General features: G+C 38.4%; 1 protein-coding gene across 1 annotated transcript; it reads right to left on the reverse strand.

Annotated features, from left to right (window-relative positions):
• Positions 1–6,124: 6,124 nt before the first annotated feature.
• rnf5.L (ring finger protein 5 L homeolog) lies at positions 6,125–13,450 on the reverse strand. The gene is given in 6 exon segments (NM_001098683.1): positions 6,125–7,030; positions 8,668–8,785; positions 9,870–9,930; positions 10,244–10,356; positions 11,593–11,611; positions 13,311–13,450. Coding segments are annotated over 6 exon segments (507 nt in total). The 5' UTR covers positions 13,412–13,450; the 3' UTR covers positions 6,125–6,935.
• Between the last annotated feature and the right edge of the window lie 163 nt (positions 13,451–13,613).

A 13,613-nucleotide genomic window follows, 5' to 3' on the forward strand; every position in this document is an offset into this window, starting at 1 on the left:
AGTTTCATTAGACACTAATTAACCTGACAGGACCAGTGCCCTGGTCAGTAAGAATCAAACCCAAGACCCCAGCTCTGTTAGGAAACATGGTTAATCATTCTGCCACCATCACTAACTGCACAAAACTGAATACAGGTCGCCATTTTAACGTGCGGTCTTTCTCCATAATCACCAGGTGCAGAGGATTCCTGAAAAAACGTTGGCCACCCTCTACACCATAAGCTACACCAGGCTGGTGTGATTAGTAAGGAAGTGGAGTGTCGGTATGAGATAAGCAGCCCCTGGGTGCCCATCAGTGTGGTACCCCCTTGATATTACCTTTCTTTACTAACAATGCAAATGTTAAACCAATTGGTGACTTCCAAAACATCATGGCATTCTGAGAATAAAATTAGGAATACAATTAGGAAATCCATCTTAAGGATGTAGGGTATTTTCTTTCATTTTTATATTAAAATCATCTATTTAGGTTGCTCAATAATGCACAAACGAGTGATGTACAGGTTGACCTCAAACCTGCGGTGACCTACTGGGCTGTTATGGGTTGAAATTTGGCCAACCATTGCAGGTTAGAGTTAAGGTGGCCATAGACTCCAAGATCCGCTCGTTTGGCGACATCGCCAAACGAGCGGATCTTTCCCCGATATGCCACTAAACTGCGTGGCTATATCGGGGTAATTCGAACGTTCGGCCGTATGGCCGAACGATCGAATTACGATGCGCCAAGCGGCTCCGACGGGTCGGTTGGGTAAAAATCCAACCTTCCCGATCGATATCATGGCCAGATATCGATCGGGAAGACCCGTCGGAAGCCCCCATACACGGGCAGATAAGCTGTCAAATCGGTCCAAACGACCGATATCGGCAGCTTTATCTGCCCGTGTATGGCCACCTTTACATGCAGGTCAGACAGGGGGAAGCACATTCCTCTGCTCCCAAACATTTCCTGCTTTTTAATCCGAGTTGTGCACTGAAGTAGTGTACAGAGTGAAAAGACATGGGTACGAGTTGGGCACAGGTCCTACAACGGAAACCTTTCAGGCACACTCCAGAACCATTAATTGGCTGCAGATGAAAATTACCCTTGAGCATGTGTGTTGTGTGATTAGTATATGGATCTTACATTGTAAGCTTCACTGGGGCTGGGACTGATGTGAATGATAAACAATCTTTGTAAAATATTAGATAAAATAATTGATACTATTTGAATAAAGTAAGTAAAGAAATAATGCACAGTTCAGTGGTTTGTTGTATGTACATTGATATTCATTAAACAGTATGTATGCAAATTGCTTTATGTACTTGGAAGCTTATATCTGTAGGTAGGCACCCATATACACACTCATATATACACATACACATACACACACAGGAAGTGTGCACATTCACACTATCCCACGTCAGATGCACTCACACCCCTCCTCCATTAATACGTATGAAACCACTACAGCGCAGATAAGCTTATGGCTGACATCTGGTGGTCAGTGAACATAAATGAGTCCGTTACAATGTAGAAGGTTCTCAAAAATTTAAAGTGCAAATGACAGACATCACAAAGTTTCTATTATTATAATCCCATTTACTTTTAAATTCAATGCATTTAGTTTTCTTTTATGCTACATAGTATATAACACATGAGGTTTAAACAGCTGCTAAAATGTACACAATTAGTATTAAAGTAGGTTTGTTTTAAAATGAGGAGCAGAGGACTAGAGAATTTTCAGACTAATCATGAATGAATACATGCATAGGAACATACTGATTCATTAGAAAATTAGCACAAAGCTCCTTGTGGCAATCGATGACCCTGAAGATTTAATTGGCTTCATTTTTCACCCCTTCGTAAATCATGCTCAAATTGCTTCCAGTTCTATATGCACACTATTCATTGTCTGACATTGTTATCCAATTGTAAATTGGACAAAAACCCAAAGTAAAAATGACAGCTCATAAAATCAAGGTTATGAATATGATTAAAAATAGGTCCTTGGGACAAATTTCTTGCTGACACACTATAGTGATGTTGATTGTGAATGTGTAATTGAATTATGCTTTGACTGCTTTTTCTTTTTTGTTTGTTTTTTCCTTTTGTTAAAAACAAATAACTATAAATAAAGTTATAAAAACAAATAACTATAAATAAAGTTATAAAAAAAAAATAGGTCCTCACTTTGGGGCAAATTCCCTAAGCGTGAAAATTCGACCTGCCATGGCTTTACAGCCATCAAAACACTTCGCCAGGCGTAAATTTGCCAGTACAACACTAATTCCTAAAATGCGAAGTTGTGTCCAGGGCACCGAACGCTGGAGAAGTTGCACTAGCGTTACTTTGCCAAGCAAAGCGAAGTTGCGCAATCATTGGCTAATTTGCATACAGTGGGAAGTGAAAGTTGAATGGACGTATATGTTGCAGCAAATACATTACACTACACAAGTCCAGGGAACCTTAATAAATAAAATAGAGTTGTTATAATGCCCTACACATGAGCCCAGTGTATAGTTTATGTGCCATATGTTAGAAAATGTAGGGGGAACCCGGTTTACCCAAAAAAAAAACCCCAAAAAAACTGACTCTCTTTTGCAGGCTATCACTTAGAAAAAAGGAAAAGACGCCAGCGTTTTTTGGGGCTTAAAGAATTTTTCCCACCAAAAATTGAGGAATTCCTATACACTCCATTGCACTTCACCTGGTCTGAGGTGGTGAAGGCAAGTCTGACGTAAAAGGAAACGTTCAGTAAAATCTGCATCTTGGTGAATTTGCGGCGTTATGTCCATTCGCCAGAGCGAAAATTCGCCTGGCAATAGAGTGTGTATAATTTCTAGCGTGTGTCTCTTTCACTAGCGACGTTACGCCTGCGCCCATTAGGGAATTGGTGAATTTTCACTAGCGTTTAGGGAATCTGCCCCTTTGTTCTTACTCCTCTGGTAAGACTTTCAGCTAGAACATTTTGGGTGGGATATGCTTCCATTCAGCCACAAGCACATTAGTGAGGTTTGGCATCGATGTTGGGTGACTGAGAAATATTTCTAATCTACAATTCAAGTTACCCTGCAGGTACTCCATTGGGTCGAGACTAGGCCTCTCTGCAGGCCAGTCAAGTTTTCCTACACCAGCAAACCAATAATGTATGGATCCTACATTGTACATAGGGTCATTATTGTACTGAGACTGAAAATAAGGTTCTCTAAGCTTGGCCGGAATTGTCAAGAACGATATTGTACAATGCAGTGTAAAGTTTTACTTCATTGAAACCATAGATAAACAGTACCAGCCAATTATTCATTTTCCTCACAACCTTACATTACACATTAAAACCCAGACAAATCCATCAGACTAAAATACATTCATTATTTCACATGATACATTTCCACTGCATCAGAGTCCAATGATTGCAGCCTTTCAAATGAGTGGCATTATGAATATTGGTATTTGGGCTTTTTGTGTTTTCATGCTCTTAGCTAAAAGAGTTTGCATAAATGCTGCTTCCAGAGAGAGCTGTGGGCATGTAGTTTTGTCATGGCTCTATACAATTGGTTATATAGTTTATTTATATTGAAACCAAGAGTTGTATTACTACATGAGCTGGATTATTCCTCGCTCCAGAGATTGCAAATAGAGGGCCTATTTTAGGGTAACATGGGACTGCAGCTGAGGAGCAGTGGTTATTGGGTATGAGTGGTGTCTGGTAAATTATGAAGCAACTGAACAGAGATATGGTAAGTATTAATAGTGAGATAAGATTGGTTAATACATGTCACATGTAGGCTGTGGTTTGGGTATAATTTGAGAGCTAACAGAGCTAGTGGTTCACCTGGGGCCCGTAACCCAACTCACCCACTCGGTATTATGTAAATTAAAATATTTAAAAACAAAGTGGTATTATCGCAGCTTGGAGGTTTTTGTATGTTTAATCGAAGGTGAGATTAGCCTGTCAATATGGTGGAGCCAAGAGAGTTAAAATGTAAGGTGTCTGGAGGATTTGCTATTCTGGCTGGCTAGCTTCAGTTATTGGATAGCGATAAACTGCGCCCATAGTTATCCACCTAGCTCTGGTCTCCATATGATTTATTATGGTAAAATAATATCTCATCTAGCTTACTAGCCCCATGTATTTCCATGCTCTAGAGTCCAATGATGACATTATGAATGGTGATCAGCTTGTGTGTGTCTTCTTGCTCATAAAAAAATAATGCTCCCACTAATAATTGTAGTGTAAAAACACAATCAAAAGACCAAGTGCTTCATTGTTTTGCCTTATAAAGGCAAAACATGAGGATATTAGAAGTCACTTTGGCGTTCCATGGCCTGTACAAAAAGGCCTTCAGGCTCGTGTTTATATATGGTCATGGAACTCCTTAGTAACTAATAATATCCATATATTTTACAAGGGGGGGAACTTTATTCACTATAATTTAAAGTTTTGGCAATAGGAGAATGTCCAAATAGTACAGTATATATATTGAATAATGTACTCCCTATTGTAAAATATAAGGATATTATACATAGCAGAGGAACTCCAGTGAAAAAGCAGCTACGCTGCCACCGTCACCCAGCAAATATATAACTGCTCAATCTGTTAGATTGAATAGCCCTGTTTGGGATTTTTTACTAACGCAACTGGAGTCACACACCTTGTGCCACATTCATTGTGCAAATCTGTGCCATTCGTTAACGGTACATGCATCCAAAGCTGCTCCTTGTACACATGTATAGTTGCACTTGGCTCCACTGCTTCTGTCCTATTTCCTGTTTCAAGCGGAGTCATAGGTGCACGTACGTGTGTCGAAAGAATTGAGTGCATGTATCATTTTGATGGCAAGTGACAGAAGTGACAACATCCTTACAACATTTCTGTGCAATTGCATTCTGTTCAAAGCACATTAGGAAGTGCGCAGATTCTAATGCATCAGCTGCAATCACACCAGGTACATTGATACCTCAAGGCCAAAATTATACTGGAACTATAACAAAAACAGTGCATTCAAAAATGGATTTTGCAAACTGCATTTGTTTGTGAGTGTACACATGCTGCATTTACTGACTCATCAGAACCACTATTCCCAATGGAGGCTCACATACCAAAACTCAGATCTTTAAAATTATACATGCACAACAACACTTATGTATAGGCTGCAGTAAGAGAAGGAGTGAGAGTCTTTCCTGAAGTGACGGTTCAATCTTTTTTTTTTTAGGATTAAAGTGCATGTATGATCAAAATATTGTTCACCCCACCAGGGCCACGTTGGAGGACATGCTTTCAGACCCCTGCAGCGCAAGAGAGGAAGAAAAAAAAAAGTCACCTTGCTTTGAAACAATGAACAACAACATGCAACAGACACCTTGGTATTTCATACTGGTAGTTTAAATCTTGGTTGCTCCCTAACCTAACCCGATCCCTCACAACCGGAACCTGGGGGTGGGGAGAGCAGAAGGAAGAGCTCAACCAGAGCCCACCTGCGACCTGGCAATATTCTATGGGCCAAACCCACGGGTTTTGGATCTGGCCTGCACATAAATGGTTTCTGATACAATCCTGAAAAAAACTCCCGTAGCCTCATACAAAAAAAACTTGGCTTCAAGTAAAATATCCTATGTAGTATGTATTCATTCATTCATAAACAGTATGAACATTTATGGTAGAGGTTAGGCACTTGGAAGACAAGAAGGGTTGCCACCTTTTATGGAAAAAAAAAAACAGCTTCCTATATTCTTGCTGTTATTTTCCTATTAATAACATTGGCATCAAGCATCATTTTTACCGGCCAGGCCGGTAAAATACCGGCCAGGTGGCAACCGTAAAGACAAGGCATATGGATATTTGTTGGTAGGCTCAAGGATAAAGTCTCTTTACCATTTCAGGGGCCTCACATGTAAAACTAACTTAGAGGAGCAACCCTTTAAAGATACAATCTTAATCAGGGGTCACAGCCTCACACCCATAGAATAAAGTGGCATGCTGACAGACCTGATTTGCCATCATTTCTCTGTGGTTGTGATAGCAGTATAGGACCACCTTCATATTAATGCTCTCCGTTTCAGAATGATTTTGGCCATCCAAAACATTTTGACCAATAATGTACAATTCAATGCAAACCTCTCTTTTCCATTAAAAGCAAGAACACCTTTTATGTGAAGATTCATTCTTTTACTGATAAAACATATTTAAGTACAGAGATAAGCGTTGTAGCCTTTGCATAGGCCAGAGTCATGTGACCTCAAGCCCCACCCAGCCTTCCAAAAAAATTCAGTATTCCAGACCAGCAGTAGTGCACCTGGCAATGGTTCACATGTGCATCTGACATAGGAGTAAGCACCACTGGAATTTTCTGCATTCTCTGAATCCAAAAATGTTTTCTATAGGGTAATCCTGCACAACTATATGCTCATTTCATCAATTCTAAATCTGAATTAAGTCATTTTCAGAGACAACATAGTACATTTAGTTTAGTAGCAATTTAGAAGTCTAGCTCCTAAAAATCTTGAAAAATGTTTAGTGCAGATCTCAAAAGCACCAAGTTGTTAAGGGCTATATCTAACAGGTTATATGAAAGAAAATTAACAAAAAACTTTGGAGAATCTGGCTACAACTGTGCCCAGTAAAAGTCTAGACATTTACCATGGAGTGATTTGTCGACAATAATTCAATCTTTTTCATTCACTTTTCAAGATATATAAAGAGAAGAGAACTATTGAGACAAAATTGCCTCTTATATACAAAACAATAAGCTTGAATGGCCATATTTAAAGTGCCTAGTGAACGTTATTTAACTGGGTATACTTGTAATGAAGTATATGTTCATATATATGGCCTGGAGTGTTTAGTGGTGAAACCGTTTCCAAGTAGGGGATGCAGCAAGGGGGAATGAAAGCATTTCAGGGAGAAGAGCTCTGAACCCTCCAGCGGATGAGCTAGCAGAAGCGATACACCCAGTCCTCACACACTGATCAACCAGAGAAAAAAGAAGGCGGCAATGATGAGGAAGAGGGAGTCTGGTAATCCAAAAAATCGACTCTGTGGAAGCCCCGTATCTAAAACCAGAAGAGAAGACAATAAGTGATTGAAAATGTGAAAAATAGAATAGTATGCCAGTGCCACATGTTTTCAAGTTATAGTATGTTTAATGCTGGATCCAGATTGAATATAGTTGTTATAGTACAGCTGCACTTATGGTATGAAAATGTGTAAAAAGTTAGAAGACACTGGAAACATTCAAGTCCGTCTAGCTGTTCTCCTTATAGTCTACAATCCAATCCAGGGATAAAGCTTTTTCATATAATACACTAAATGCAATGTTGGATCAGCTGCTCCTTTCAGAATAAAACTTTCCATGTGGTTGGTTTGAATTCTTCATTAAAGCTTGTTGACGGGCATACAAATCATATAGGAGTGACACTGTAATCCCAATGCCTTGATGTAAAAACAAAGCAGCAATGCTATTTTCTGCTTCTCCTGCATTTGGACCCAGACAAATATTTTTCTTTATTCCTATCACAGTATTCCTTGATCTGGCATAGAAAATGAAAGAGAAATTGGGGACTGGCTGAGGAAATATTGCAGAAATGGGACAGGGTGTACATGTGTCCACAGGCATATGCTAAGGTTTCCTTACACTTTGTGCGTCATATGGGTTGTGTGGTAAGTGCTAAGGAAACATTCAGAACTGATCATATGATTATATCAGCACAGTAATTGGCAACAAGCACTTACAAAAAAGGTTGGGCCACACAAATGTGTGTGCAAGGTGGTGCACTAAGGAGAGAACTTTATGCACACTATTTGGCAAGGAGCCCTTTGCCCTGTTTTTATCAGCTTGTTTAAGCAACTCTATTAAAAAGGGATCACAGAAAATGTGCACCAGAGATAAGAACAACAATGGAGAGTAGCGATTAAGCAGGGGTACCTTTTCCATGTCTAGGTATGCCTTGAAAAAGAAAAGCCGAGTTCTGAATTTCAATGTATTCATGTCAGTAAACTTTAAATCAACTGAATGCCTGCAACATCAGAAATATGTAAACTGATGTTCCAAATAACATTCCACATATTGTAAAAATACCCTTGTTCAGATATGAATGTATAATATTTTTTTTCTCAGAAATATTTGTTTGGTTGTGTATGTATTGCTGCTGGTAATTCCGCTAATAAAGTCTTCCTTATTCTTTATGGAGTACAGATACAAGAATAATGCCTCTCACCTGCTATTAATGACAAATGGAAGCCATCTGTTGGCAATAGTTAACAGGAGAGACCTCATCTAATTAGCCATGAAATTACTTCCATGAAGCATTGCCCTGATGGCAAATGAAACGGCTGAGATAGTAGAGATGGCTTTCAAATACTCATAGGTATGGTCAGGTAACTGCAGCGGTTAGCAATATATGTGTATCTGCTGGAATATATAGGCTCTTCAATCAGTTTTACTATAAAGACTTTAATATTAGAATCTGAGCAGCTTGGAGATGATTGTGTAGTATAGGATATTTCTTTTATTAGCTACTCTTCTTTCCAGGTAACTTTAGAAAATATAGTAAATAACACCTGTCAAACTGTACTTTCTGAGGCATCTGTAAATAGGAGATGTTATTTTGTCTTGTATAAGCAAGCAACAGTAGGGGATTTATGTGTAAGGGGTAGAGACTGCCTATGAGAAGAAGAGATGTGTCTTTACCTGCACGCGGAGCAGTGTGAAGATCATTAGTGTTGAAGACTGTGGTAAAAAAGCCAAAAGGAAAAGCTCCAATGCCAAAAGACATGTGGAATCCTGTGTCCGTAAACCCTGGAACTCCCTGAAAAAGTGCAGATAAGGCAGGGAATGAATAAAGTAAGTATGAAAACAGGAAATACTATAAATACTACTAAGACATAAAAAAAATCACAGGGGGTTAGGTAAAATGAATAGGAGTAAAGTAATAGATACAGATATTTATATAACAAAAGAGCAAATGACACAAAAGTGAAATGTACAAGAAAAGTTGATGGTTCAAGTCTAAATGAGTGTTTACCTATGCATTTAAAAAGAACTCTAAAAATGAGCTGTACTTGTACTGAACAAAGTGGGTGATAAAGAATTAGCTTAGAGACATAATTGTCTTCAACTCTTCATAACACAAGCTTGACAGGCTCACTTGGACTTGCTACAGCACAAAACAGAATGCACACTGTACATTTTAAGGTGATAACCACATACAGATTGACTTTCAATGCCTGTCAACCTATAGCAGGTCATTTTGATAGCTGCTACAAGCCAAACAGACCTGTGTGTAAGTGCCCTATGTGTATCTTTGGCACTACAATTTCATGCTGCATTCCTGGTTGTCATTTGGTTTCTCACTTGCTAGACTCTCAGATGTTGAGAACCGGACAGAAGTGGTGAAGGCTGTAAAATGACTTGTTTCTATGCAAACAGTGGTGTAACTGCATAGCACAGTGGCCCGGTACAACTCTCAATCGGTCCCTGGAGGTTCGCTCATGTCTTCCCGCTGTAGCTTGTTTGCAGGTAGCAGACAGGGTTGCCAGCTTTTCCAGAAAAAAATTACAGACCTTCCTATATATTTATCTTTTTTCCCTATTAATAACATTGGGATCAACCATAATTTTTACCGCCAGGCCGGTAAAATAACGGCCAGGGGGCAACCCTAGTAGCAGAGGGGCTGGTGGGGGGGATTTTTATAAAGCAGACGTTTGCTTTTTCTAAAATTATACCAGTGCCTGCAACATAATTAATTTTAAATTGCTCACTGTAGCTGCTGACACTTCAGACTTCGAGAAGCCAGAGTGTAAGAGCAACTAGTAATATCACAAATGGTGGCCAAGGTCACAATGCTGTAAACACTTTATAAATTAAATATTCAATTCATGCTAGAAACATACTCCTCCTGCTCTGTTCTCTGGCTCTGGCCTCTGTCCCTGTGGTCTGGGAGGAGTCTTCAACCTTTCAAAGACAGGAAGGAAAAGTGAGAAATTGAAAGAATAAAAATTGGCTTACATATATTATACATATGTATGGTATACATTTCAAATATACATGGCACTGAAACAGACTAAACGTATACAATTGTCATACAACAAACAATTGCTATGGCGGTTTTGACAAAAAAAAAGGAAACATCACAAGTGCACTTTTCAATGTTCAGCTAAGAGTTAATGAGGGTGCTTTCAGTGGTCAGTCATGGTAACCAATAAAGTGCATTTGATCCCTGCACTTGTGTGCCCCAGTCATATAAATGATTAGCTTTATTTGTTACCTTGGGTCCTTCTGGTTACCGTCTCCTCTGCCATATATAGGAATAACCTTTTCTCTGCTTACACCGGCCTTACAAACAGGACATTCTTGGCGCTCTGGTCGGGTCTCCAACCACTAGAAACAACAAAAGAAGTCTCAATATTGAGGCAATATTTATAATGCAGCAAAGGACACATGAGCAAAGACAAACTGCCATGTTCGCTTATGGATAATAATGGCAAGAAGTAGCTCAAATTAATTTAATTTTATTAGCTAATATTATTTTTGATCATAAAAACAGAAATATTAAAAAGATCTTTTAGTGTAAAGTAAATTGCTTAGAATAAAAGGCACCTTTGTTAAATAGCTTTTAAAAATGCTCTTTGGGGGAAATGTAATATTCTTCATTAGGCTTTTATTGTTTTGCAATTTTTAATTGCACATCTTTAAGACATGCTTGAAGGTGGCGGAAACACTTTTTCAGTAAGAAGTTTTATTGCATACGCTGAGCACTACCAAAATTATAAAATTCAGTCGCTATTTCCTCTGTGCCAAAGCCAAAATAAGAATTAGGTACCAGTTTGCCAGAAGAAACAGGAAAGATTAAAATCAAATTCCAGCTAATTTCTCTCTGCTGTGAAAGCATGCTAATCCGTCTTTTCTCCTTGTGTCTCACACTTTTGTTTTAGCTCTGTCCACAACTGTATCTGCTACTCTCTGCTGTTCTGTTCTCACTAATTTATTTGTGGCACACCCCCATTTCTATTTAGTTTTATCCTCATTTTCTTTCTTTGCGTGTTTCCCCCCCCCCATAATCTCCATCGCCATACATTCAACCACAATCGTTGGGCATTTTACATTTACAATAACACCTTCCAATTTAACAGAACGCATCACTATGACTACATGAACCATGCCACTGCCGATGGTTTCTCTCCTTGGTGCTTCCCTGCTTCTCCCCCAGCCACCATTTACTAATGTATTGAACTTAGGGGCTTAGGAAAGCCTCTATAGGCCCAAGTATCAAGAACATCACTCACAAATCAGCAGTGTCAAACATATATAAAGGTTAGTAAACAATTTTCTAGAGAGAAAGAGGGGCACCTATAAAAGAAGAGATTAGTGACTGCAGTGTCACTGTACATATTCTTAAGCAAAGTGTACCAAGACATTACCTCTTTTCCTTCAATAAAATAATAATAATATAATACTGCATTCATTTATCTATGTTGTGTTTTGATTACACTACAATATCCCTGTAAAAGTGAACACTTGTTATCTGAATGAATTTCAGACAACGGTTAAAATTGCTAGCCAATATTGCTACAAAGCTCAAGTCGTTTTCCTTTTTATTAATAAACAAATACATACCTGATGCAGACAAGGCCAGCTGCAAAACATAAACAAAACATCAGAATTCAAAGCCCAATACAGTTTTATAGTCATTGCTGTTATATAAACAAATGTGCATATAGAAAATACATGCAATGGCATGAAACATGTTTCTCTTTCATACAATACATATAAACAATGTCTGTTTACACTAACAAAACAATGTGTATACTTTACACACATTATCTGTTCAGTCTTGCAGGGATCTATCATAAGAGTTCTATTTTAAACATATGAATTTGAACATGCTTTGTGGCTTAAACCAAGTGTGTCCTAATGACAAAATATGTAAAATAAGTGAAATGCACACTTTCTTTAGAGAAAAGACAGAAAAACTACTTGTGCCAACTGTGCTTACAGCTTCTGGTTGGAATATTTGGACCTAAAATGGCTGTACGTGCAAAGGTAGCTCAGCTAAAATTAATTTTTAAAATTATGAAGACAGTGATTTTCTAAAACAAACTCTAATGGTTCTTCACATTGCCACCTTTAATTTCATGCATTTACAGGGCACAGCCGTACCAGCAAAATACATTCAGCAGTTCCCAGGTTTCAGTTTGACCCATGCTGCACCAGACAGCACAAGGCATGGCATAGATCAATCAGGCTCAACATGTAAAAAGGACACACTATATATATATATATATGTATAATAGTACAGTGATGTTACAATAAATATTTTTATGACTTTAAAGAAATTGAGTCATTATATATATATATATATATATATATATATATATATATATATATATATATATATATATAATGACTCAATTTCTTTAAAGTCATAAAAATATTTATTGTAACATCACTGTACTATTATACATCACGGATGATATATATATATATATATATATATATATATATATATATATATATATATATATATATATATATATATATATATATATATATATCTGAAATGGGAAAAAAGTGTTTTCAGTTAAAATATAAGATTACGGCAAAATACCTGGGAAAACCAGCAAGAGAACCTGTTTAAATTTGCTCATAACAAGATTACAGAATCATAAAGGGGAACTGTTGCAAAAAAAAAAAAAAAAATATGAAAATGAACTTTATCTCATGAAAATAAGAAATGTTCTAAATATGATCAGTTAAATATTCTGTACAGTTCCTTCAATAAACACATTTCAGTTGTCTTGATGCAGGAGTCAGATTTGATTGACAGATAGGCCTAGTACATGAGTGGGAGCTTGCTCTTTGAACGTCTTCTAGGCAAGGCAATGGGAGCCCCACCTAAAGATGCATTAGACCTGTCAATCACAATCAGACGGACTCCTGCTTTAAAAAGATTGCGGAGAGAGGGATAGTGCAGAATTGCTGGTATATTTCAGTGTTGAATGTCATGTTTTCGTGGTAGTTACCCTTTAACATGCTACGTGTCACATGATATAGTTCCAAGAGCATTCAACACATTGCATCTAGTACTCTGAATGAGCCACTGTCTTCCCCCCTCACCTACTGCTCTGAGCCCCACTGGGAAACACTTCCATTTGGGAAGTCGCTTCCCTAAGTATCCTGGGGTTATACTTTACCTACAGCTCTCTGGCTGCAGGGCTCCCCTACAATGCATTCCTATAGCAAACTGCATACATACCCACTAAAGGACACCAAAGCGGAATAAACAAGCTAAACACAGACATGCCCACAGGGCAGACACATCGCATTTCACTCACCAGTACAGATGCCCACACACACTCACAACAGGTTCCCGCGCTGTCTCCAGGCAGATATTACATTCATATGCCGCAACGGGGCTGCCAGCAGCCACCGCCATGGCAACAGTTCGACCGGAACCCGGCTGTGCAACTAGCGGAGCGTCACGGAAAAGGTTAAGGCGTCTATTGGGCGACCAAATAACCATATCTTGTATGCGATAGGATAACTAAGTTATCCATCACACGTGTGCAGTCTGATTGGCTATGCTCCTTGTAGACGATTCCAATAGTTGTCAAACATTCAATATGCTGATTGGTTAT

This window comes from Xenopus laevis, chromosome 8L (genome assembly GCF_017654675.1).
Source record: "Xenopus laevis strain J_2021 chromosome 8L, Xenopus_laevis_v10.1, whole genome shotgun sequence".
Lineage (NCBI taxonomy): Eukaryota > Metazoa > Chordata > Amphibia > Anura > Pipidae > Xenopus > Xenopus laevis.